General features: G+C 33.3%; 2 protein-coding genes and 1 pseudogene across 5 annotated transcripts in view; 1 reads left to right on the forward strand and 2 right to left on the reverse strand.

Annotated features, from left to right (window-relative positions):
* LOC111399163 (glutathione synthetase, chloroplastic-like) overlaps window positions 1-3,966 on the reverse strand; it is an 11,122-nt gene extending 7,156 nt beyond the window's left edge. For 2 of the 4 annotated variants that reach the window (XR_002703592.1, XM_023026422.1), the window contains exons 1-2: window positions 3,364-3,966; window positions 1,132-1,195 (exon numbers count right to left, since the gene is read on the reverse strand). Coding sequence is in view for 2 of the 4 variants with exons in the window: in XM_023026422.1 (XP_022882190.1) it covers window positions 1,132-1,195; window positions 3,364-3,394 (95 nt within the window). In the remaining 2 variants the exon portion in view is untranslated. Of the gene's footprint in view, window positions 1-1,131; window positions 1,196-1,375; window positions 1,773-3,363 lie in introns of those variants that run through there. The other 2 variants (XR_002703591.1, XM_023026420.1) reach the window with 2 other exon arrangements.
* A 9,285-nt stretch (window positions 3,967-13,251) lies between these two features.
* LOC111398434 lies at window positions 13,252-18,943 on the forward strand (annotated as a pseudogene).
* On the reverse strand, window positions 18,906-24,264 carry LOC111399162 (glutathione synthetase, chloroplastic). Its single transcript, XM_023026419.1, has 12 exons — window positions 23,876-24,264; window positions 23,184-23,353; window positions 22,833-22,908; window positions 21,862-21,992; window positions 21,209-21,331; window positions 21,041-21,121; window positions 20,798-20,878; window positions 20,627-20,696; window positions 20,195-20,316; window positions 19,714-19,853; window positions 19,439-19,631; window positions 18,906-19,342 (listed from the first exon to the last, which is right to left on the reverse strand). The coding sequence occupies exons 1-12, from the start codon at window positions 24,209-24,211 to the stop codon at window positions 19,219-19,221; spliced, it is 1,647 nt and encodes a 548-aa protein (XP_022882187.1). The 5' UTR covers window positions 24,212-24,264; the 3' UTR covers window positions 18,906-19,218.
* Between the last annotated feature and the right edge of the window lie 3,570 nt (window positions 24,265-27,834).

The following is a 27,834-nucleotide window of genomic DNA, read 5'->3' on the forward strand; positions in this document are numbered from 1 at the left end:
ACTATCTGAGTGTCAGTGGTTAATCTCTAACGTTCGGTAGTGAAATTGGTCCTTTGACTTGAGGTCGTCATAGTACCTTATATGAGGACAGTCATACTTTGGCGGTGTTGGATGTTGCTCTGAAAAGGGCCGCTAATACGACATCGTTCGGGTACGTCAAGAATCGTATGAAGGTTGTGATTGATCAATAAAGGATTCGTCACTCTTAGATAGTAGGAGATTATGATCTGCGTTTCATTCAATTAAGTCAATGATGAAATCCTTGGCCAAGGTGTACTCATGAGTCGAAAAGGAGTTTTCGATTTATATTGACTTAATAGTGGAGTGAAAGATATGATCGATGATCGAGATTGACACAATTCCATATCTCGTAATTGATCGGATCATATTGACGAAGGGATTATAGTTTCACGGTAAACGAACGAATTTGGTTTTGTCATACCACGTGACATTTCCCGTCACATGTATTGCCCTGACACATTGCTAGATGTCAATCAGGGACGGCGAATGTGAATTGACGATAAATTAAAAGAGTGTTTTAATTTATCAATTTTGATTAGATCAAAATAATATTTCACGTCGTTAGGCATCGTGGTCGGGAACCTAATGGGTCACACACAAAAGAGAATTGGAAGATTGCAAATTGCCAATTGATTAATTTAACAATCGTTGGATAAATTAATTAATTGGATTTGTTATTTATATTTTCGAATTAATTAATTGGATTAATTAATTCACGGACCGGATTTAATTAATTGGATTAATTAATTATTGGACCGGACCGGACCGAGCCTGTTTGGGTTTATATAAATACATAGCTAGAGTTTGAGGTCCATTAAGGTTTTCATTATTCTTGCTAGCACAAGAGAAAACCCTAGAGGCTGCAATCATATTCTCTGTGTGGATCACCGTTGGAGGCTGGACAATTGGACAGCTGTGGTGGCAAATCAAGGTTGATAGAACAAAAGGAAAAGCAAAAAGATTGCAGATCTGACAAAAGGTACAATCTTATCACAATTCCTAACCAAACACAATGAGATCTATTGGGTGGGAATCGAAATAATTTTAAATTCCGCTGTGCATGTATAAGTAGATTCCCAACAGTATACTTTAGATAATTCTCTTTCCCACCTGAAAAGTAGAGAGAATTCTAGCCCATTAAACCGGTGAAAAAAGATTCTGTTTTGAGCATGACCTAATAAGAACAAGAACAAGAACAAGAACAACATGAAAACTCGAGCAGACATTTAAAATAGAAGGATAAGAAATAAAAATTCTGATACAAACATTCTAATAAATATAAGAATGGGCATCTGCTGAGAAATCAATATTAAACCAATGTACAAAATGAACAAAGCATATTTACTGAGATAACCTGTGAAGCTCACTAACAAGACAGCCCTGCACAAAAGATGATAATGAAATTGTGTTGTGCTCTATTTGGAGAAGTAATTTAATTTGTTCATCCAGCATATAGTCTGAACGATGTAGTCCTAGGTTAAAGGTATATAAAAATTAGTGTAGTCTTCAGCACGTATGTAAGCATTTGAAATTAATAACCGAAGTGAATAAGCAAGTCCTTTCAAAATCACGACACTGCAAAAATAGAGTGAAAAATCAAAATGGCACTTGACATTGAACATAAATGTTGCATTGGTATTAGAACCATCCAATTGACAATCTTTTATATTAGGGGCCCGTTTGACAGAGATTTTGAGAATTGATTTTTTGACCGTTAGAAGAAAAGTGGGGTCCACATGTGAGAGAAGAAGTCAAAAATTACGGCTTGAATGGTAAAATAACGGTCAAAAAATCAATTTTTTGGGGCAAAAAATCCCTACCAAACGGGGCCTAGGTCAATTTTATGTCTTTAGTACGAAGTCAAGAATCTGTTGGTACTAGCACTGAATCTGGGATATGCTAAAAAATTCTCAAGGAAAAATGTAGGAAAAAAATACTGAAAAAACTTGAAAAAGAAAAAAAAAAATGGGTGACCTTGATTGCCTAAAAGGTCTGGCAGTTCTGCTGTGGACGTGATTTTATAACATGGGAGTAAGAATGACGATTTAACGTAATCTGATGATCACTCAAAGAACTTGAAAGTTGCAATGTGAGATTTATTGAATCTCACTTAAGTTTGTTGTGCTCCCTGCTGCACCTTCCGCACTGTCCCTCTCTTTAAGAGGGGAGGCAGGCTGTGGGTTAGGGTAGAGGGTTGAACAGTATTTTGAATAATGAAAAAAATTGTTTTCACTTATTTTTAAAGGAGCTTTTCTTGTTGCATTTTTCTTTTGATTATTTGAACATGGAAGCAAAACTATATTTTTGCTTCGAATATGCCTGTTTTGAACAAAAAGTCCAAAAAGACCTCTACTACGCAAAATTTAGACCAGCAATGAAGGTGCAATTCTTTGGTTTTAGGGAAAAGGAAATCCAATGGCAATGAAGGTTGTGCAATTTTTGGCTTTTTGACAATTACGGCCAAAAGATCAAAAGGAAAAGAAGCAGGAGGATAAAGAATATACACTCTGATACCATGTGAGAAAAATGGGTTGTTCTGTCTTGTTTTGTAGAGCATGGATTGTATTTATATAGAACTCCTACAAGAAAGAAACTCCGTAATAATATGCTCATACTAATTGCATGAAAACTCATACACAATATCTACAAAATAAATACAAAGATAAATTAGATTTGCTAAGAATGAGGATTCAATTATAAATAAATTTCCTCTTTTGGAAGGTTCTGATCTCTTGACAATTGAATTGCTACATAAATCGAGAGCAAGATAGGAGCCATCCAAAATGAAAAATCATGAAAACAGAAATAAACAAGTATCAATGTAGCGAACTGGCTTGAAAGAAATAATGCGGTCCAACATAGGGACAAGTGAAGGAAAGACCAAGTGACTTACAATATTTAAGGAATATAGGTACTATATATAGCTTTATTAACATGAGAAGTTTCTATTATATTGAGAGAAACAAATTACGTACAATTTCCAAACACGACATAGACAAACCAACTGAATATATGTTGAAATATGCCTCTATTTTCTTGGCATCTAACATCTTAGAATGAATTTCGAAAAGTCTGTATGAAAATCATCCACTTTCTTGGTTCTTCAAAAGAAAGGCCAAAAGTTGAATTAAGACAATGCTGGGGAAAAAGTTCGGGAGTTAAAGGACATAAGATACAACCTCCAGGGACTACACAAGTTAAATAACATTGGCAGCTATCTGTAGTTTCTTTTACCAAAATTGAAGAAAGGTTCAAAAAAGATGATGGTGAACCACATTATAAACATATAAGTTTGGTGTCAGTAAAGGTGAACAGGAAGTTCTCGTTTACGAGTAGTTTAACCTGGATAGCGAATCCTGTAGGAATTTTCCATTCAAACTCACGCGATCCACGAGTTCATTGAAAATGGGAGCTATTTGGCATACTTGTTTCCAATGACTTTCCCGAAATGGCATAGGCAAAAAAGAAAATGGGGCATCACCCATGCCCACGCCAGGCACTCTTCCTGATCTCTGTCAATTCCTGTCTCCAAAAAGAAGCCCATGAAGGGAACTCCATACGAGCGCATCATATTCCATTTTCTGAAGCAATTGTGGGTCAATTTTGTGAGGATCAACGATAAAGCTCATAAATTCCCTTGATGGGTCTCCATTTCTTCAACTCCGCTGCATTTCGAAGCCTGAGGCACGGAGAAATTCGCTGGTTTTGGAAGATGGGTTTGCAAGGATTTAGTAGGGGTATTGAAAATGAAAGAGTTGTGGTTTGATTTGCTACGCAAAGGAATGGTACTGGAGGTAGGAAGAGAGCAGAATGTGTACAGGCCAACACCCATTTTCACATTTTTTTGACTACTCCATGGATGTCCATTCCTTTTGGTTTTGCAAGGAACAAGATGGGTGGGTATACAGTATGAAATTGTGGTGGAAACTGGATGGGATGGTCACATCCATTTCTCATTATGTTCCTCCATTCAACATTTTTATTTTATTTTATTTTAATAAAGTTTCTAGTACATTTCATGTTTATAATTTGAATGATATCAAACAAAATGTACAAGTAACATGATTAATTTTTTTAATGGGAGATTTGCTTAAAAACTAGTCAATCATAATGTTTGATAAAATAGCCTATATCAATATTTATTGGTCAAGTACCTATAATCATATTAAAAGTCTAAAATATCTTTAAATTGAAATGACTAAAATGTCCGATCTGAAGATTAATATTTACCATATAACCAAACATAAATCCATAAATTCTTCTTCATTCTAATGTTTTCAAACCCATTCCATAGCAGCACTGTTTGTTCAAATGAAAACAACACATGGTCGTTTTAAACGTATGGTTGCCATTTCCACTCATTTCGTGTTCATTTCCTTTCATTCACGTTTGTTATGAATGTATGAATGTTAACTGTTGAACATAAATTGTGAATTTAATATTCAATTTGTGACGATTTTTGATAAATTCTGATAGCTATTTAGTGTTCGAGAATCGAGACCCCTTGACCCCAAACAGCATGTTGTCGTTTTACAGGTAGATGTGCCATTTATGGGGTAGAGTATACAAAAATATAGCACGTGTAATGTACAAGTGAAATCGATACCCATGACCTAAAACGACATTCGATGGTTTTAAACATATGGCGAACTTTTCTACTCATTTAGTGTTCGTATCAGATCATTCACGTCCGTAACCATGTGAAAGTTTAGGTATGAAAGTTTTAATTATATTTTGATGTTGAGTCGATATATTTGTTCAAACAATAGTGAGTCACTCCATAATTCGGTAGAAAACTACTCTATAATATACAATAAAGAAAAACGTAAGTAGCAAATATGGAATTCAAAACATAGCATGCGTAGTCGTTCAAAGTATACGAGTCATGTATGATGTTTTAATGCATGTTTTACTAGTTTCGAATTGAAATCTATACCCTGTGACCCAAAACGACATCTAGTTGTTTTAAATGTATGGTTGACATTTCTACACAGTTAATATTTGTTTCGGTTCATTCACGTCTGTAACCACGTGAAAGTTTATGGATAAAAGTTTTAACTACATTTCGACGTTACGGTTGACACACCTTTTCTAACTATAGTTAGTTATTCCATGATCTAGCAGGAAACTACATTACACTTGACAATAAAGAAGAATGTAAGTGGCAGGTATGATATCCAAAGCATAGCACATGTAGTCGTTCAATATATACAAGTTATGTATGATGTTTCAAACATGTTTTACTAGTTTCGAAGTGAAACCAATACCCTGTGATCCAAAACGGCATCTGATCGTTTTAAACATATTGTTGACATTTCTACTTATTTAATATTCGTTTCGATTCATTCACACCCGTAACGATGTGAAGGTTTATCGATGAAAGTTTTAACTATATTTTGATGTTACGGTTGACACATTTGTTTAAACTATAGTGAGTAACTTCAAAATCTGATAGGAAACTACACTACAGTTGACCCAAAAAAAAAATCCAAGTAACAAGTATGGTATCCAAAACATAGCACATATAGTCGTTCTATGTGTACGAGTCACGTATGATGTTTGAAAGCACGTTTCACTAGTTTTGGAGTGAAATTGATACCCTATAACCTAAAACAACATCTGGTCTTTTTAAATGTATGACTAACGTTTTTACTCATTTAGTATTTGTTTCGGCTCATTTATACCCGTAACCAAAAGAAAGTTTAGGGATGAAAGTTTTAACTATGTTTCGACATTGCGATCGACACATTTGTTCAAATTGTAGTGAATTACTCCATAATTTGGTAGGAAACTGCACTACACTTGACAATAAAGAAAAATGTAAATAACAAGTATGGTATATAAACTATAGCACGTGTTGTCAATAATGTGTATGAGTCATGTATGATGTTTCACTAGTTTCGATGTGAAATCGATATCCCGTGACCCAAACATCATCTGGTCATTTAAAAAAAAGATTGTTGTTTAGGGTTTAGATTTAGGGTATAGGGTTTACAAAATAGAAAAACGGGTAATTGTTCAACATGTACAAGTTTTTTATGATATTCGAAACATTATTTTACTAGTTTTGGAGTGAAATCGAGACCCCTTAACGTAAAACAACATGTTATCATTTTACATGCATGGGTGCTATTTAGGGGGTAAAGTTTACAAAAACATAGAACGTGTAATGTACAAATGAAATCGAGAACCCGTTATCCAAAACATATGTTATCATTTTACAAGTATGACTATCATTTAGGGTATACAAAACATAGCATGTTCCAATATTTGTTTCGTAGTGAAATTGAGAGCCCGTGACCTAAAACAGCATGTTGTCATTTTAAACGTGTAACTGCCATTTTCCAAACTGAGTGAGTGTGCATAGTTAATAATACAATATGTTTTTCTATCGCATAAATATACCATCCATCATAAAAACTGCAACTTTATTTCAACCTTAACTGCTTCAATATTTGAATAAAACACTCATACAATGGAAAACATAGTAAAATTTCATAGCAACACTAGTCAACATGCATACACCAGTTCTGTAATCAATCATCCCTAATCAAATCATAAAAATCAATACTAACTAGACAAAATTAGCATCTAAGTTCTATGTCCATCAATGTCCATTTTATGTGCAATCTAGTGCTTCATTTCCACATTGCAAGGGCAACGACATACAAAAAGGCTCCTCACATTGTAGAGAATATACAACGACGTATTGGAAAGCCAAATCTCATTTCATTTTTTTTGTTAAAATCATTATTATTACAAGCTAGTGGATTAGCTAAGTTGGAAAAGGAATACGCTTTATTTTGATATAGTTGTCTAAAATAAGACTCCATTAGCATTGAACGTCGTCCAACATCTCGTGAAAGTAGTCAAGTTTTTTGAAGGGAACACTTCTGTGAAGGTCTCCTTCTAGTTCTAACTTCAATGGGAATCACATACTCAAATGGGTATTCCATTTCTACAATAAAAATCATAAAATGATTATGTTAATTAATTAATGAACAAGTATGAAGAATTTACAGTAATATTAAGTGATTCTTAGTACAATTTATTTTCAAAAATAGATAAATGACAAGATGACATTTTTAAAATTACATAAAGATAGGTTGCCATTTTCAGGACTAGATAAACTACATAAATGGCAAAGTTATGTTTTTTCTCAATTGGATACTTGACATGTTCAGTAATGGACTGTAATCGGTCCTCTTAGGCATATTTACTTTTATAGATTTGCTTTTATCCAAATAGGTCATCTTCCTACGTAGGCTTGACATAAATGATAGGGTCCTCTTAGATTTCCTTGTATCCAACAATTTGATACTACAACGAAATTGGATTGTAATGAAAATCACATGTCTCTAATTCAACCAGGTCAAAAAGTAGTGATCCAACATTCTACAAGTAAAGTAGACACTGAAAAGATGTATAAAAATTATATGAATAATTTGACAATAGATGTTCAAGAAAGATGGCCTAATTTAGTTATGTCTAATTCAAATGCAAAATGAGGTATGATGAGAGAAACTAATAGATGACAATTCACAAAACCACTTAAAGAAAATGGCAAGAAAGAAATCACTATCCAAATCCACAAAAATTATAAATTCTGCCATAAATATCCCAATAAAATAGTCGATTATGCAAATTTTCTGCAATTCTGAAGTGATTAAATGTTAAAGTAAAACAAAAAGGTATTAGCTAAGATAAACAATCTCATGTGAACATAGGCAGCTTTGGGTCCAACACATGCCTTAACGACCTAAGTCACCATTCCCTTAATTTATACCTAATTTGTGTTATCTTAACTTGCTATTACATAAGTCACCAGTTTCAACTTGAAGACCTATGATAAAAAATCACTTGCCTAATAATACTTTTACAGAACTTACCCTTTAACTTGTAGAGTTATAGGCATCGTTAGCACTCATAGAATTCCTAAAGTAGTACTCTGTTTGGTCGAATTACTCTAAACCTATTCATTATATGTAGATCCTCTACAAATTGTTCACTGTTAAAAATCCTTTATTCCTATTAGAAGTAAAATTGAATTTATGCATTCAATCATACTTTTAGTTAATAAAAACCTTAAAAAATTTAAGGCAGAAAATGTGAGGATGGAAAGGCATTCAATCTTCTTCAACATACATATTAGTTATCTTCATTAAAATCCAAGAAACTTATTTTTTGTTACATAATTACTTCTTTAACGTATAACTACTTGAATAAGGAAAAAAGAGATGAACCCACATAAATGAATGCATACCCAAATCAACTAATTATCTCATAAATCCTTACTACCTGTTTTTGTTTAAAATTATATCCAAACACTCGTATACCCATTAAAACTTAATGTATACAAAAAGTAAAAAAGAAAGAGTCAAAGAGGAACAAACTTCCTAAATTTAACATTTGATCAAGGGTTGTCAATCCTACCAAAAAACCAACGCGAATGGACCTGGAAGATGGTTAAGATACAAAAGACCCACTTTCAAGAAAAAAAAACAACTAAATGGGATACAATAAAAAAAATATTAATATGTTGAGAAGCCCACATTTATTACAAAATTCACAGAAAATAAAATCGATGAAACCTTTATACTTGAGGATAGACAACCGAGATATTGGTTCCTTAAATGAGCTCTTCACGGTGATTGTTCGTGGTGGAGCTACTCAAGGTAGTGGTAGCGTTCCAAATGGAAGAATAATTAAACACTAATCTTGTTTAGAGGGAAAAGATATAGAAGAATAGGCATTTAAAAGGGAAGAAATGGTCGTGAGGTACGAGAGAGAAGAAATGGATTTAGGGTTCGAAGGGTTTCTACGTTTCATAGAGGAGATGAATTTGGAAAAGGAAAATGAAAAGGGGAAAAATTTATTTTGATGGAATGAGGATAGTTCAGGTAGTTTGTTAATTTTAATTTAAAATATTTATTTTAATACTTTTATTCAGGTCAAAGACTAAATTTGTAAAGTGTCTTATGAGATTGACTATTTGACCTAATTTCCACTTTTTTTATTTATTTTTCAAATATAAATTAAATTATAAACCTAAGAATAAAATAATAGTCCAGACAGGTTTTTCTAGGGTTTTGCTAGACAGTTGGCCATGTCCGTCCAGGGCGCCATATCTGCACCCCGCTACCGATGAGCATAGGGATGCCACATCGTCACCTTATTCGAATAGGGCCGTGTTTTTTGAATTCTTCAAACTCCAGCCTAGATGAGGTTGGGGTGGGCTTGACGGAGTGGGATGAATATAGGACATCTATTAGATCATGTTTGACAATCATTTTTATATAATTCTTTTTTTAGACTCATTTTAAATTACACGTATTATTATAAAATATTTTACATGTTAATTCAAATTTTTTTCCTACTTTATCCCTATTTGACTCTCTTTATTTTCAAACTTTTTATTTTCCATACTCATTTTCAATCACACATTCACACAATAAAAATATTTTGTATGTAAATCCAAAAAAATTCTTATTTTTTACTATACATTCTCTAAAAATATTAATATTCAAAACATCATTTTTCACCAATTTCTCTTTGTAATAACAATAAAACAAGGACTATTCAACCACACATTCTTAAAAAAATCATTATTTCAAAGCTCATTTGCCCCCAAAGAAAATCTCTTTATAATGATAATCACACTGGGTCTTAATTATTCCTAATAAAAATTAAACGTAGGTTGCCAACTCTCCTATGTACTAATAATTTTGTTGTGATGCGAGCATAAATCGTTTTAAAGAAGAATTGATGAAGTTATTCAATTGAAATCAATAAACTTATTCATTTGATTTTAAATTCAAAGTCAATCACTCACTATGAAATATAATATTTTCTAGGTTGAAAATTAAATCATCAACCATATTTAGCCCCCGTTTGTTTCCCATTATTTGCCAATTAAAATTAAAATTTGACCGTTATCCATCACATCAAGCCACTATGTTTGAGTTTTTATCTCTTATGTGGGACTCGTAACGACTATATTTTTCATTCTTATTTTTACATTAATGTGTATCAAACGGGGCCTTAATTAACAATTTATTTACTTTTCGTACAAATTTTATGCTTGCAAACAAACGCTCTCTAAGGGATTTAATTGTAAAAGGTGACTTCGCTCCTTTATTATTCTTTAGTTGATTTATTGTTATTTTTTATTCTTACATTTTTTATTTTTTTTTTATAAGTAGGTATTGAGACGAGCAAGGAAGATTTGTTGATAGACCCTATATAGTGTTTGAAACTCTCTAACCCTATTTTCAAAATTGTATCTATAAACATTGACACAATGAGTGAAAGTGAGCACGAAGATCCGTCCTATAGAACTCTTCATGATTATATTCATCCCACACGTACATCTATACCATCATGCATTATTTTTCCACCTAATATGTCACGTATGGATCTTAAATTGAGAATGATTAAGCATTTTTCCACTTTTCATGGACTTGAAAGTGAAAACCCATATGTGCATATTAGAGAGTTTGAGGAAGTGGTTGCAACTTTACACAATCAACATGGTACAGTGGATGCAGTTGGCTTAAATTTTTTTCATTTCACTTAAAGAAAGAGCAAAAAGTTAGCTATATTCATTGAGACCACATTCGATTGGAACATGGGGTGAAATGACTCAAAACCTTTTTCAACAAATACTTTCCTCATCATAAGACTAGTGCCCTGAAAAAGTAAATTTTTTCATTTGCTCAAAAAGATAGTGACACCATATACCAAGAAGGGAAAAGATACAAAGAATTACAAGCCTTTTACCCCCACCATGGTTATGAGAGTTGGCATATTATAAGTTATTTTTATGAAGGACTAACACCTAGGGAGCCTCAATTTATTGAGATGATGTGTTATGGTGAGTTTTCGTGAAAAGACCCATTTCATCAAAAAAGCTCGCATTTGGACTGGACCTAGTGCTTTTGATAGTACTAATAGGTTACAACCTATAGGAAACTTTTCTAGTACATATATTTATCATCTTTGGAAGGAGGATAGCCTCAGAGTCAAGTTAGAAACCCTTACTAGAGAACTTGAAATCCTACATGCTATGGACTCAAAGCTTACATGTATTGTTGCTTGTGTTAAGTCCCTTTGACCTTGTTGTGTGTGTGTGTGGTGGAATTGGTCATCTAGCATAAGAGTATACCACTTTATCTGAGATGAGAGGGGTTTATGAAGAACACTATAATGTTTTAGGTACAATCAGGGGTGGTGGAATCACTTCAATTTCAGCTAAAAATTTGAAAACCAACCGCCTGCCCAACCATCAATAGCTTACATTACACCTTTTAAATATTCTGAATGAGCATAAATTTGCATTAGGTTGGACCATAGCTAACATTGTATATTATTTCTTTAATTTGCTCATATAAGTTTTACCTAAAGGAAGGGACAGGCTCTAAAGGAGATCCACAATATAGGTTAAACCCCACAATGAAAGAAGTGGTGAAAAATGAAATATTAAAGTTGTTAGATACATGTATCATTTATCCAATTGCAGATAGTAAATGGGTTAGTGTTGATAAGTGTATTTATTACACTTATTTCAATCGTTAAACTAGAACAATTATTATTATTTCAAATGAATTGAGACTTAGTTTCGTATATATTTAGTTTGTTAGATACATTTCTATGAAAAATGATAGAAGTGAAGAAAATGAGTGAAAAATGGCGAAAAATGACTAAATCAAAAGTTTGGAGACTAAATTGCAAAGTGATAATAATTGATTCGAACCCAAAATCAATCTTGGAAAATGTGTGGAGTCAATTAGATAAAATTCGACGCTAACGGACAAGAAGACATAAAAAAGAGTCAAAATGAATGAAGATCAAAATTGAGGGACAAAAGTACAGCAAAAGAAAGATGTTTATACCCCGCGCGCGCAAGCTTGCGCACATGCAAGACCTTCTTTTGGCCTTACCAAGAGCAAAACTTCTAGATGGCGCACGGCGAGCAAATTTTGGGCCAAGTAGCTTAGCTTTCATTTTTACCTAAACTCTATGTAAATCAAATTTAACATACTTTTTAAACTACAAGATATGGCTAGAACGTGGGGACACATTATTGGAGATGATTAACGTAAGAAATTGAAGATTCAACGTCCAGATTGAAGATTAACGAACTAGAAATTGATTTTTCACTTTCCAATCATTGTTTTGAAATTCGGGTGATTGTTTTTCAAATCTTTTTGTGTGATTTATTATATAACTTGCTAGGCTAATTCTTTATATGTATTGGATGAAGATGAAACCTTTTATTATTTATTTTTAATTCAAGTCAAGTAGTTTGTTAAATTCTTACAATTCTTGATTAATCTTGCTTGACTAATTTTATTATTTGATTGCTGATCACCAATTAAATATATGGTTGCTTGTTGTAGTACTGAAAGGCTCACAATAAGTATAGAATACTGCTTGATTGACATATGTGCAATAAATATTAGGAATAATATCTATTACATGTACAATCCTTGAGATAATTATAAAATTGAATGCATTCTATTCATTCTAAGAATAGATTTGGATCATGGCTAGAATAGATTTAATTTGTCTTTAAAAAAATTAATTATAATAGAATTATTTATTTTCAAGAATTCATGAACGAAACTAAATACATAGTCGAGAATTGGAGTAGATAATAATAGGTGGATTCGTAATTCAATACATTTATTCCATACACATACTAAATTTGAATTTTACAAGCTTTATTCAATGAATTTAGATCAATCACAAATTACAACCACTTTTGTTTTTTTAACTTAAAATCTAATTAAAGACTAGCATACTTAATTGAATTTTATTCCTCGTGGGATGATACGTACTAATCACATATTACTTGTCAACGATCCCGTACACTTACGGGATTTTACAAAACAAGTCCTATACAAGTAATCCCTAAAAAGTTAGTTGTCACAGTGGTAAAAAATGAAGTAGGAGAATTGGTTCCTATGACAATTCTGATTGGCGCATGTGCATTGATCATAGGAAGTTGAACGCTGCCACTTGCAAGGGCCATTTTCCTCTTTCCTTTTTGGACCAAATTCTAGAGCTTATGGCTAGCCATCTTTTTTACTATTTTTTGGATGATTATTAAATTGAAAAGCTTCAGAGGACCAGAAAAATACCATATTTACTTATCTTTTTGGTACTTGTGCATTTCGTAGGATGTAATTTGGACCCTGTAATGCTCGTGCTACATTTCAAAGATGCATGATGAGTATATTTAATAACACAGTAGAAAATTACATGGAAGTTTTCATGGATAACCTGACTATTTTTGGGACTTTTTTTGATACATGCTTGCTGAATTTGGAGAGAGTTTTGACCCGATGTGAGAAAAAGAAGGTTAGTTTTGAATTGGGAGAAGCGTCATCTCATGGTACCTTCAAGCATTAATTTCTTCTAAAGGAATAGAGATTGATAAATCCAAGATTGAATTAATCTCTAAATTGCCTACACCTAAAACAGTAAAAAATATTTGATCTTTTATTTGCTTGCGGGTTTTTGTAGGAGGTTCATACAAAATTTTTCATCTATATCTAGACCATTTTAACCTCTTCACCAAAGATGTCATTTTTTAATGAACCCTAGCTTGCCAAGAGGCATTTGAAATGCTAATTGACAAGCTAACTTCAACACCCAAAATGTAGCCACTTGATTGGATATTACCATTTGAGATTATGTGTGATGTAAGCGATTATGTGGTAGGCGCTATCCTTGGGCAACGAAGGGAAGGTAAGCCTTTTGTCATTTACTATGCTAGTAAGAATCTAAACAATGCTCAAATGAATTACTCCACTACTGAGAAAGAGATATTAGCTATAGTCTTTGCTCTTATTTGATTGGTTCTCATTTTCAATTTTCACAGATCATTCAGCCTTTAAGCATCTCCTCACAAAGAAGGATGCTAAGACACATTTAATATAGTGGGTCTTATTTTTGTAGGAATTTGATATCACCATCAAAGATAAAAAGAGTAAAGAATGTGGTAACAGAACATTTGTCAAGGCTAACTTTTGAAGACAACATGAACCCCTTGCCAATTAGAGATGACTTGCCAAATGAGCATTTATCTTCTGTATCCTTTCTACCATGGTTTACTCACATTGTAAATTACTTAGATGTAGGGAAAATTTCAGAAGAGTGGAGTGCACGAGATAAGAAAAAGTTCATGGTTGCACGTAAGTTTTATTGGGATGACCCATGTCTATTTAAATACTGTCCTAATTAGATGTTGAGATGTTGTATCTCTGATGAGGAGATACCTAGTGTGGAGGCCATTTTTCCATGAAAAAGACTGCTACAAAAATTCTACAAAGAGGTTTTCACTAGCCAACTTTGTTTAAAGATACTAATGCCTATTGTAGATCTTGTGAGAGGGGCCAAAAGATGGACACTTTGTCCTGGAGTAATATGATGCCTTTGAATCCTATTTTAGTGATAGAAATATTTGACTGTTAGGGAATCGACTTTACCAAAGTGGAAGAAAATGAAAGTTCAGGGACTAAAGTGCAAATACTCCAAACTTGTATCTAACCTTATGATGAAGATTCGAAAGTGTTAGAGATCAAGTGGATGAAAAAGGAAGACAAAGGGATGAAATATCGTCAAAGTTTGATTACATATCCATTCCCAATCGAAAAAAGTTACGCACCGTTTTCAGCCTCATATTGGAACCCATTTTTGACATGTCAAGCGATCGAATTGGTAGATGACATCTAAAAAAATTGATTTTAGCACTTTGTGTTATATTTCCAACGCAACTTGAATTATTTCAATCGGATATTGGGAGGGAAAGTTATGGCCAAAATACTAAAAGCCGTTCGGCGAAAAAAATAGCAATAACTATGCGATCGCACGATTTTCTTCCATGCGGTCGCACAAACACTTGTATGGAATTCAAAGGTGCATTTTCATTGTTCCATGTGACCACAAGGACCTATAGCATGCGATCGCATGGTTCACTTTCGAAGGAAAAATTCTAGTTTCCTAATTTCAGTCCAAAACTTATGGAAACACGTCTCCTATGTAATTTTATGACCCTAGGTCGTCCTAGAATGCCCCCCATTCACCTCCTATCAATTTTCTCTCAAGTTTGGCTTAAGAAATTCATGGAGAACTAAATTCCTAGGTGAATCTACGGAGGAACTTATTGGATTTGGCTATTTCACATCAATTATTCATGTAAAGTGGTACTTTTATTGTCAAACACTTCTAGATATAGATTTTCTTTCATGAAATTGCTTGGAATTGATTTAACTTTTACTATATTCTTCATAAACTCAATCACGTTTTCTCTATTATAGAATTAAACTAATTGTTGAATTTCAATTTTATTGGTGGATTATTTACTGACTTATGCATTGTGTATATGGTCGTTCCTTAATCTTAGTCCAATAAACATGTGTGGGAATGATTTGCAAAAATCTAGATCTTAGGATTACAATTGAAAATTAATTGATCTTCATTGTTAAATATTTCGATTAGAGGGTTGTGATGAAAACTTCTAACTGTGTAAAAAGCTATGAATTGTTGATGTCGATGGTCCAATCCAATTGAGGGAATTTGGATGCTTCACTAATTTCGCGCATTGATAATTAAATTTCATTCCAATTGACAATCTACATTTACATAAAATTACAAAAATCCTAGTTTGTTTGATCCTTGGTAAAATTTTCCATCTCCCTTTGAAATCGACACCTCAAATCTATACTACAATCACGCATAATACTGTGGGAGTAATCAAATACCTTGTACAATTATCAATAAAAGTTACAAAGTATTTCTTACCACCTCTAGTTTAAACGAATTTCAAATTACATATATTGCTATGTATTAATTCTAAAGGTGTCGTGTTCCGTTGAATCAAGTGGAATGGTGTTTTAGCCAATTTTGCTTCAACACACACTTTACATTTATGATTATGATCCATCTTAAGTAGCGAAATTAAACTTTGATTCATAAGTTTGCGCAAAGACTTATAATTCATATGTCCTGATCGACCATTCCACAACAAGACAACTCAAGCATATAAACGAATTTTGAATTTTTATTGATAATGCTTTGCCCTAGTATAATAGTTAGAGCGTTCATTTTGAATATTCCATCACATAAGTATCCTTTTCATAAATACATCTCTTTCTTACTATGTATGAATTTGTCGGATACAAATACAAGTTTGAAACCATTTTTATTAAGCAGAGACCAGGACACAAGGTTCTTTCGTATGTCCGACCCATGTAGGACATTGTTGAGGACGAATTCTTCACCGGATGTCATTTTCAAAGTGACCTTTCCTTGTCCTTCAACTTTGGAGCTTGTGGAGTTTCTCGTGAATAGTGTTGTCCATCTATTTTTTGACAATTGGAAAACATCGCTTAGTCTGCACACACATTACAGGTAGCACTAATGTCAATCGACCATTCCCTTGAGTTTCCAACATTGTTGCACTCGGAAACAACTGTGGATAGATTCATCTCTTCCATTCCTTCAGAAAGGATGTCTTTTTCAACAATGTTGGCCTGTCCATTCTTTTTTGGCTTTCAACATTCCCTTGAATAATGTCTGACCTTTCCACGGTTGTAGCATTTCTCTTAGAACTTTTTAGCCTTCTTGGAGTTGTCCCTTCTCAATGCAGCACCAGACATCTTACGCTTCTAGTTGACAACCTTTAAATTTGTTTGAACAAAGTTTGCTCCAAGTTGGACAATAGGCCTTCTCTCTATTTTCCTATTGTCTTATTCAATCATCAAACGAATTATCAACTATTCCAAATTAATTTCCTTGCATTTGTGCTTAATGTAGTTTTTGAAATCTCTCCACATAGGAGGAAGTTTTTCAATGATGGTTGCGACTTGGAAATATTCGCTTAATTCCATCTTCTCGGCATAAATGTCGTGTAATAGAACTTAAAGTTATTGTACTTGATTAATCACTGTTTGGAAACCACCATCTTGTAATCCAAATCCAAAAATTTGCAGACAATAAACTTCTTTGTTTAGGCATCCTCAATCCTATATTTCTTCTCCAATGAATTCCACAGATCCTTGGCCAAATCTTTTGAACTATACACTCCATAAAGTGTATTATCCAAACCAAGCATAGAAAGTTCGAGCGCTTCCATGCATCTACCGCAATAATCGGTTCACGATTTTTTTCTCCTTCTAATACACTTGGTGCAACCTCCTTCAGAAACTTTGCCAAGTTTAGAGTGGTAAGATAGAACATCTTCTGTTGCCATCTCTTAAAGTCCAGAGCTCCAAACTTTTTAGATTTTTCCCCATGCGAGATTATAGTATTTTGAAGTGGTATAGCCAATAGCGAAACCACATTGTTAGTCCCATTTTAACTCGAAGTAGCCTCAACAGTAATCATTTCTATTACATAAATAGAAGTTTAATGCTACAAAAAGAAATAACAAGTTATGCCAATTCCAATGATGAAAGACGATTTGTTCACAAACAACCACAGGCACAAACGAAATTTGTCTTAAGATTGTTGTTCCGAACTTAAAATATGCAAATATGCAGTAAAAATGGTTGTTTAATACAGAATGAATCAGAGCAAAGTTTAATCTGCAGAAGCGAGATTAAACTCAATGTATAGAGTTAAAATTATAGTATGTAAACTATAATAAAATTAGAAATAAAAAGAAGAACAAGAACAAGAAGAACAAGAACAAGAAAAGGATTACCCAAGGCAAGTGAATTTCCACTCTTTCTTTAAGACAAATTGCCTTGCAGCGGTGCTTACGGATCATTCCATTTGCCTCCCAAGATACAAGGGAATTAACTTGTGGTAGAAGAACTTCAAATCACAAGTTACAACAAACTTTTGACAGAGTTTCTCTCTACAACAAGAAAATGACTTTGAATGAATTATAGGACAGTTTTTGCAAGATATTTAAGTAATGCTTAATGCAAGTATGATATATTGGATGCATTATGGACGTCCAAAATGTCCTATTTATAGAGGATGAGGGGTTTTGGATAAAGTATTGCGAACCAAGCCTTGTAACCTTATGAACAGAAGCAACACTTGCCGTCGCTAGCCCGACGCTGATATCTTGTTCAAGCGAGAGCGTCCAAATTTCTATAGATAATTTTTCGCCCACTTTTCGCTAGACTATCACTCGAGTGAAAGCCATGTCTTCGGTCGAGCGATTGTCGAGTAAGTCAGTTTCCTCTATTTTTCTTCCCAACTTTGGACTATAATTTCTCTTTCATCTGAAATTGATTTTGAGATTCCAAATATATCATGAGAATCTACCTGACGAGTAGAACAATCTCGTCTACTTATATTTGTAATTTGACCAATGGATCAAATTCAAAATATTTGGCCGAAGTTGACATGAAAGTCACTTTCTCAATTTTGGTTTTTACACTAAAACCAATTTTCCCTTTGTTATTAGCTATATACTATATGGTACAACAACAAACTACAAAGACGATGTCATAAAAAGATTTGTGACACAGGGTTAGTCGAAGTTCTAGTAGATATGCTTGTGGGATGCGAAAAAAGCATATGTGAGCAGGCATTAGGTGTTTTGGATGGAATATGCAATTCTAGTGAAGGGAGGGAAAAGGCCTATGATAATTCTCTAACTATGCCTGTGTTTAAGTGAAGAAATTATTACTCGCTTTGGATTTATCAACCGAGTTTTCCCTTCTGATCATGTGGAAATTTGGGACGAATGATAAGAGGGAAGGAAGGAGTGCTTTTTGAAGCTACAGAATTAGGAGCTTTTCAGAAGCTGTTACTTCTCTTACAATTTGGTACAAGTGAGAAAACAAAATGAGAATGCAACTCATTTGTTGAAGTTATATAATTTGTATAGGAACAGGGTGGAGTGCATTGATTCCTTGGACTTCAAGAATCTCAAAAGACTATAAATTAACTTTACAATAAATTAATCCCACGACTAAGCCCCTGTTTGACTCCCATGACTTTGAATTGAATAATCATTTCGAATTTTAACACTCGTAAAAATCTACCATGTGCTCGACTGAACATTGTTACGAGCCTTGAAGTTAAAGAAGCAGAAATTTACAATTCTCACCCAATCAAATTCTTTAACGCACTTCTTTCTCTAAGGGAGACACCAAGTCGCCTAGGCAGGAATTTTAGGCCTCCACCCCACAGTTTAGAAACACAGAGATGTGCAAAATGCAATCATGTAAATTATACTAAATAGATGCTATCTATAACACCGAAGCCAGCAACAACTCCGCCTTCATTTGAGGAAGACACCTTCGTCCGCAACAAGTAACCACATTCCTCATTTATTATCACCTTTGTCTTGTTCCTGTATGTATATTGAAATACAGCAAAAAACATAACATCATTATGACATGGCCGGAATTATATGCGATGTGCAAAGATCATTGCAAATGCCGGTTACCTTAAATATGCTGCATATACGCCAAGTTCTGATATGACGTGATCTTTTTGAGAAATGCCTTGTCGCATTAGAATGGCAGGAGAAAGAGTAGGAAAAATTCTCTGCATAAGAATATAAGCTGCATTTTCGTTTGAGCCTTCCTTTTCTATTCTAAGTAGAGTCTCTCTCACATCATCACCATAGATATTGTTCCCTGAAGTGAGATAGGTAAGAACAAACAGTCAATAATAATTTTAGCAATAATCTAGACTCGTAGTGATGATATGTAATCAGACCTCCTCCTTCTCTTTGAGGCTTCATCACATATAACCCAGGTTTCTCAATAGCATCATTAACGATGTTGGAGTCCTCCAGACTCCATAACCCAGCAAAGCATTTTCGTAATTTGACAATATCATCTTTGTTTTCAAGATATCTGCTTACAAAACCAAGGAAAATTTATCCAAGCAGTTGAAGGTATAGATAGAGCTATTTTCGATGCATTTATTAAATAAAAAAACTATGCAGTAACTTATTTCTATTATTTAAAGTGAACTTATTGGTTGGACAAGGATTTATAAACTTGACTTTCAAGTTTCAACCATATTGAAGGAACACCACCTTTTACAAGAATTTATTGAAAGTTAATTCACCATTACTGCAAAACACAAAACCAACATCCACATCGTCTTCGACGTTATGGCATGATAAAGCACAACAAAAGTTGAACTTAATTAGCCTTCGGGAAAGAGTTACAGACTCTTACAAGTAACTTGCCTTTCAAGTACATTGGGTTTGGCAAGCTCTTGTTGAATCTTCTTGGTGCCAGCTAAATGGTACGCAATTGAAGGGCACTTTATTGCCGACGACTGCTCCATCAGTAGCCTAGCTCTCCATTCCTACAAGAAAATTATGATATACGGATAAACAATCATTGGGCCTAGCAAAATCAGCGAGAAGCTTGGATCCAAATTTCACCGCATGCTTAAAATTTAATATAAAAAAAAATAAAAAATAACAACAAATAAAGATTAGTTTGCGTGAAATTCACATTGTTTAACAAAATCCTGTGTAAGTCCAAAGCAAGATTTCATTCTTGATTGTGAGACACGTCCGAAAGATGAGTACACAGTGAGCAGCATACAAATCAAGCGCATGTTATCACTTATTCTAAAGAATAATCACATTGAGAACAGCAAATATACTCACTGATTCTGAAGGATAATCACTTGGTGCATACCCAGCTCTAAAATATACGACCGCAACTGCTTCACCATCCCTGCAATTATAAAGCTTCTAAAGATTAAAGCAGAAAGATTACATGCTAATCCTGTTAATTCAGGTGATCAAAGTTGTACTTCAGTTTCATTAGATACATACACAACAAGTGTTCCATCTGGCAGAAGCTCCCCAAGCGCATCAATTTCTGCCAATGTCTTTCTAATACTTGTAACTTGATATGTATTATTAGGCTAAGAAAATATCTCCAGAAGAAATCTTGTGACAAACACACAAGAAAGATAATAGTTCTAATTAATTCTACCCTGTTTACCTCGAAGCATTAATAACTAAGCATGAAAATTTTTTATCATAAGAAGCATTTTACATGACAAGAAAGGATATCTTTCCTTCAACGTCGTACAAAGCCAGTGTTGATCATACATATTTCGTTCTTCAGTTTGTACCACAACCATAACTACTGCCCTGCATTGGATGTTTGAGTTCATAACAAATTCAATGAGCTAAGAGTTGCAGATTCAGAATTAATACAGTTCATTAAATAAACCAAACCTTGGGTTATTATATTCACTCCACGCTTTAGACAATGCTTCAGCAAACTTGGTAACAGCACTGTTCTGTGGAATCCTTTCAGGATTTAGTGCGAGGTGTTGTTTATATTGATGAAGTAAGCTCCTGGAAAATGAAGCCATCCATGCTTTACAATCATATTTTTAGTTGCGAACTTCTGTTGGGAATGCTTGAGAAAAGAGTAGAAATCATACACAGTAATATAACTATTTTAAGGGTGCAATATCTCTAAAATCCTCAAAAATTGCAAGAATGGCTCAAGGGACTTGGAAAGAAGACTGTTCAAAATTTCAGAATGTAGATTCAAAAAGGAATTTCCAACTTAACAACAGGTAATTATGATTCAATGTCAAAATCTGTCATTTGCTGATGATGTATACTTTAGATAATTTTCTCTTTCCCTCCTCAAAGGTAGATAGAATTCTAGTCAATTTAATTAGTGAACATAGATTTTGTTGTGAGCATGACCCAACAAGAACAAGAACAACATAAAAACTCAAGCAAACATGTGAAGTAACAGAAAAAGAAATAAAATTCTGATACAAATGTTCCAATAAATATAAGGGTGGGGAATCGCTTAAAAATCGTTATTAAACCTATGTACAAAAAGAACAAAGTATATTTACTGAGGTAACCTGTGAAGCTCACTAACAAGACTGCTCAGCCCTGGAAATGAAGATGAAATTGTGTTGAGCTCTATTTGGAGAAGTAATTTAGTTTGTTCATCCAGCATGTAGTCTGAACGATGTAGTCCTAAACGTATTTCCTAGGTTACAGGTACAAAAATTAGTGTAATCGTCAGCATGTAATAAGCATAATCCACTTCCATGTATAGTTTGTAAGAGTTTGAAGTTAATAAAAAAAGTGAGGAAGCGAGACCTTTCAAAAATCATGACACAGTAAAAATTGAGTGAGAAAGCTAGACCTTTCAAAAAGTGAGTAAGCTAGACCTTTCAAAATCATGACACCGTAAAAATTGATTGAGAAATCAAAATAGCACTTGACATTTAACACAAATGTAGCATTGGTATACACTCTGATACTATGTGAATAATTTGGCTGTCCAGTTTTATTTTGAATAGCATGTACAGTATTTATACCAAACTCCTACGAGGAAAAAAAGGGTAACTTCCTAATAACATGCTCCTTCTAATTACATGCCAACTCAGATGCAATATTTACAAAATAAATACAGATAAATGTAGATATTTGCTAAGAATGAGGATTCAAATATAAATTAGATTTCCCCTTTCGGAAGGGTTCTATCTCTAAACAGTTGACTTGCAACATAAATTGTGAGCCAGATAGGAACCATCCAAAATAAACAATCATGAAAACAGAAATAAACAGGTATAAATGTAGTGAGCTGGCTTGAAAAATAGCGCATTCCAACAAAGGTCCAAATGAACAAGTGAAGGAGAGACCAAGTGAGTTACAACATTTAAGAAATATAGGTACCATACATAACATTATTGATATAGTGTCCAGGTGCTGTGTATCAATCCCCAAACCATTTGGTCTAAGTTTCTATTACATTGAGTGAAAGAAATTACCTCCAATTTTCAAACACAACATAGACAATCCAACTGAATATATTGACATATACCTCTATTTTGTTGGCATCTAACATCTTGGAATGAATTTCCAAGAGTCTGGAAGTAAAAGCATCCACATTCTTCATTCTGCAAAAGAAAGGTGAAATGTTGAATTAAGACTGGTTGGAAAATGACGCACATCTGGCATTATCTGAGAGTCTATAAAAATTAAGGAAAGAAATAGTTCGGGAGTTAAGAGGACATAAGATGCAACTTCGAGGGACTACAGAAGTGCAAATAACTTCTGGCAGCTATCTGTAGTTTCTTTTACCAATAATTAAAAGAAAAAAAAATGATGATGTTGAACCAGGATGCTCTTGTTCACGAGCGCAGTTTTTTAATAAGAGTACAAGTAGTTTAACCTGGATAGCGAGTCCTGTAGGAATTTTCCATCCAAGCTCACGCGATCCACGAGTTCATTGAAAATGGGAGCTATTTGGCAAGCTTGTTTCCAGTGACTTTCAGGAAATGGCATAGGTAACAAAGAAAATGGCGCATGAATCATGCCCACACCAGGCACTCTTCCTGATCTCTGCAAGTTTGAAAAGACTAAACTACTAACATACTATTTATTCAATGCATCACCATCCATAAAAAAAAAAAATTCATTTTTGACCGGCCCATTTAAGAGGAACTTCAACTTTAAATCAAACGTTTATAACATTGAAAATTCATCACTGCTATGAAACAAATCAATTTGACACCAGGGTATCTATTGATCAAACTTCAGAAACAAAAAGAATATTATCAAAATCCGTGCTTTACCATTCAGTTCTGACATTAACCAAAATAATAGAAACTGTAAATCATGCAAAATATAAATACTACTTTACCCACAGCTCGTTAATCAAACAATAGAAACAAGAACAACATACCACAGAAAAATGATGTTTTTCACTTTCATAAAAGAAGGAGATGAAATGAAGGAAATTTTCAATTTCAATTAAGTAAATTTCACTAATGGCCACTGAATTTTGCACTACAAAGCGTGGCCTCATGAAACAAATAAAAGTTCAGAGGTCATTAGAGAAAATAACCATATTTGTAAACCGACCAGTGAATTCGTGTCCCCAACAAGAAGCCCGTGAAGGGAACTCCATACAAGGGCATCATATTCCATTTTCTGAAGCAATTGGTGATCAATTTTGTGAGGATCAAAGATAAGGCTCATAGAATTTCTTTTATGGGTCTCCATTTCTTCAACTCCGCTGCTTTTCAAAGCCTGGTCCATGGAGAAATTCGCTGATTGTGGAATATGGATGTGCAAGGATATAGTAAAGGGATATAAAATGAAAGAGTTGTGCTTTGATTTGCTACGTAAAGGAGTGGTACCGGTGGAAGGATTAAAGCAGTGTGTGTGGGAGCGAGGCAGGGACAGATCGGCACCCATTTAGACCTTGTTTTATCGAGATGTCTATTCTCTTTGGTCCGAAATGTGATGGCAAATGACGGGAAGTGTCCCATTTCAATTCCCTTCACTTTAGAATAAAAAATTAAAATTTATAAAAGATTTTGATAAAATTTAACGTGTAGTTAAAAAAATTGATAAAAATTATAAATCATATGAAATATACGATTAAAAAGGAGTTTGAAAAAAAAATGAATATTAAAAAATATGATCAAACAATGGGCTTACATAAAATAATATTTCAGATATTGTTACAAGTCTGTATACTAATGAATACATCTCAATTTTCTGTCACAACTGACTTTTCAACAAGATTACTAAAGCCTTCTAAACCTTTAAAATTTCGTGAGCGTGCATATCAGTAATACATAATTGAATTCTTATCAAGTGCTATGATTTCTAGTGGTTTAAAATATTCAGGGTAATACTCGCAAAGCTAAATTAACTTGTCTTTGTTGAAAGTAGGAAATGAATTATTTGATGCAATACAAAGGACTAAGTTACTATTTACCTCAAAAAATCAATAATTCAACTCTTGAAGTTACATATTGAAGACGGCATAGAAGAAATCTACACGAAAGCAATGCAGATTTGTCATTCTTGAGTGTTATATCGTGAACAACCTAAAGATGCAAATATATTATCCATGTTGATAAACATCAATGTTACACTTATTACAAAATCAAGAAATGGTTCTAAAAAGATGATTCACATTTTATTGTCCCTCGTTGCTTGGGGTTGTTCTTTACATATTCTCACTAATCTCATGATGTTGACAATATCTTAATCCATCTTTTGTAATGCTTTGACAATTCATCATAAATATCCAATATCCTTTTTCATGAGACGCAGATTGAATGCAAAATCAAATATAACATTGATCCCAACAAAATGCATGTTTCAACTCTTTTTCCACAACTAGTATCATCAATGACAATCATCTCAGCGACACTAATTGTAGTTGAAAAATATGAGAATCAAGAACTATAGTGGTGAGAGCCCCAATGAGTATCATCAGGTCATTTAAGAGTATTTTCTTGATAAAGACCCTTTCCACTTGAGATTTCATTGAGATTTAATGATTCAACAACCATAATTGGAGGTTTCCGGAAGCATTTTCAAGGGCAAAATATTAATCTCATCATTACAATCGCTTAACCATTGCAATAATTCAAGAAAATTGTCTTGATTTCTTGAATCTTTAAATTCATCATGTCCAAAAAATGAAAGTTATTGTCGTAGAAGCAAGCGAACACTATCAATTGACGCATTAAGATAAATTTGATTCTCATCTTTTATTTTTATTTTTATTTACTTATTAGAGTGGTATCAATATTTTGTTTCTGATATACAAAAGCCACATGCTTAATCCACGCTTGGTTTTGTGCTCTACCACTTTCTTCAACATAAGTTCGAAGTTTTCCTTTCTTTTTTCATTTTGAGAACCCTTCAGCATCTTTTACTATACTATAATCCAACCAATCAGGAATGTCGTTTAACCAATAAGGTTTAAATCACCTTAATGATGAGTCTCCAAATTCTTTCTATGGGCATACATGATTTCGAGGTTCACATGGATCCCTTTGTACATAAGCTCTTCGAATTTCATCCAAACATTAACATTATAATTTATAATTAGAGTTCTTAATCCAAATCCGAAAGTTCTATATCAGTTTTATCCTAATATAACTTTTATTCCAAATATTTGATTCTCAATCCAGGATTCGAAAGAAGTTGTGCTACATCAATATTTTGCTCTTTACTCGAATACACATATTTTCATTTAAAATATTTCTCCAACTATTAGAAAAATTAAATTCAATAGATAAATAATAATTTATATTTCAACCAAAAAGTCTAATAATCTAATCCAATTAAGAATTGTAATATTAAATACACAAGCAATTCCAAAAATAACTCCAAAATCAACGAGTTAGGTAAATCTATTGCTTACTTGGAAGTGAGAATGAATTCCAAACTCGTAACTGACACTATTTTCTCTAGCAAATGCAATTTCCTGAAATTATAGATTCATTGGTCATAAGTCTATAATTGACACTATTTCTCTAGCAAACGCAATTTCTTGAAATTATATATTCATTGTTCACAATGTCAATTTCATGTTGTGGATGGGTTGATCAAAATAATTCCACATGAGCATAGCAAAGAACAAACAACAAGCATAATAAAATCTTTTACATTTCTTTGAAACACCAACATCTACTTAAAAATGTTCTACTAATAATAAATATGCTACTTTTGACATCCGATCCTTCATAATGAGATTAAATTTTGTATTGAATCTAAAATTAAACACAAAACTGAAAAAATAAAAAATAAAACTTAAAACTTAAAAACTAAAATGAAAACAAAAATTTTTAATATTTAATTTGAAAGTTTTATAACTTATTTTTGTTTTCTAACAATCCCCCACAAGTTTTAAAACTTTCAAAACAATTATAGATGTAAATAGTGACAAAATTATACTATGTAATAAGTGTAGGTGTCTTTTGGACTAAATCTCACTTAGTGATAACAATTTCCATTTAAGGGAGTCATAATGGACTAAGCCTTGAATTAGGTTCCTTTAACCAAATTTCAATTGCTCAACGCACAATATCGATTTAGGCTCAGTTCATAGCGAGTAGCGCAGTTAATGGCCATGAGTTCTTATCTTGATTCTAGTAAGAGTCTCTAGGGAATACCCCAATCCCATAGTCCCAACCTCATTACAACTCTTACATAGGTGAGTCCTCCAAGAGTGCGTGTGACCGCATCTCGCGAGAATTCCGGCCTCGGTACTCATTTATGCTAAACCCTTCCTAACATCACAATCATAGCACTATTGTTCGCAAAATTATTTCTTCTCGATTTTAAAACCCACCGCAAGTGTACGGTTCGTTAACAAGTAGTAAAGTGGACTATGAGTCCAAGTATCGTTCCCACGAGGATTAAATTAGCTCTTATTAAACTAATGTGACCTTAACCGAATCTAATTGAATGAAAATTTGGTTTAAATATGAAAACCCTAATTTTGGGAGAAATCCCCAATTCGAAACCCTAATTGCAAAGAAAACCCTAATTTCAAAATTGGAAACCCTAATTTCAAAATTTCACTAATCTAATGAAATAAATCTGCAACTGAAATGTAAAAATGCAATTTTAGAATTATTGTATTGAAATGAAATCATTAAGAACTTGAATCCCCAATTGACTGTTAAAAACCCTAATTTCACAAATTCAACGAATCGATGAACAAAATGCCAATTCAATGTCCCTAAATTATCCAATACACTCTCTCGATATATATTGAATCTATTCTTACACATCACCAGCCTATATTTCTATGGATGATGCAATGTATAAGAATGCATGACTTTTTATGAACATTTTCATGAATTGCATAAAGCATAGAGGTAAGTTACCATCCCCTATCGGACCCTATGTCGATTTATATTCTATCGAATTTATTCCCCTTCTTTCGAAAGCAAAGAATAAATCATCTACAATCACATAATAAATGGCCAATTAATTATGGAAACATTCAATTCATATAAATCAAACATTTGTCTAATCGAAACTAATGTTGAATTTATGAAATAACG

This window comes from Olea europaea, chromosome 8 (assembly GCF_002742605.1).
Source record: "Olea europaea var. sylvestris chromosome 8, O_europaea_v1, whole genome shotgun sequence".
In the NCBI taxonomy this organism is placed as follows: domain Eukaryota; kingdom Viridiplantae; phylum Streptophyta; class Magnoliopsida; order Lamiales; family Oleaceae; genus Olea; species Olea europaea.

Excerpts from the sequence above, each read along its gene's own strand:
- LOC111399162 (XM_023026419.1), bottom strand. The coding sequence starts at position 24,211 with ATGGGTGCCGATCTGTCCCTGCCTCGCTCCCACACACACTGCTTTAAT. Across the intron at positions 21,993-22,832 it reads TAGATGCCAACAAAATAGAG|GAAATACGTTTAGGACTACA; the intron begins GTATATGTCAAT and ends CCTGTAACCTAG. Across the intron at positions 19,854-20,194 it reads AAACCCAATGTACTTGAAAG|ATATCTTGAAAACAAAGATG; the intron begins GCAAGTTACTTG and ends TTTTGTAAGCAG.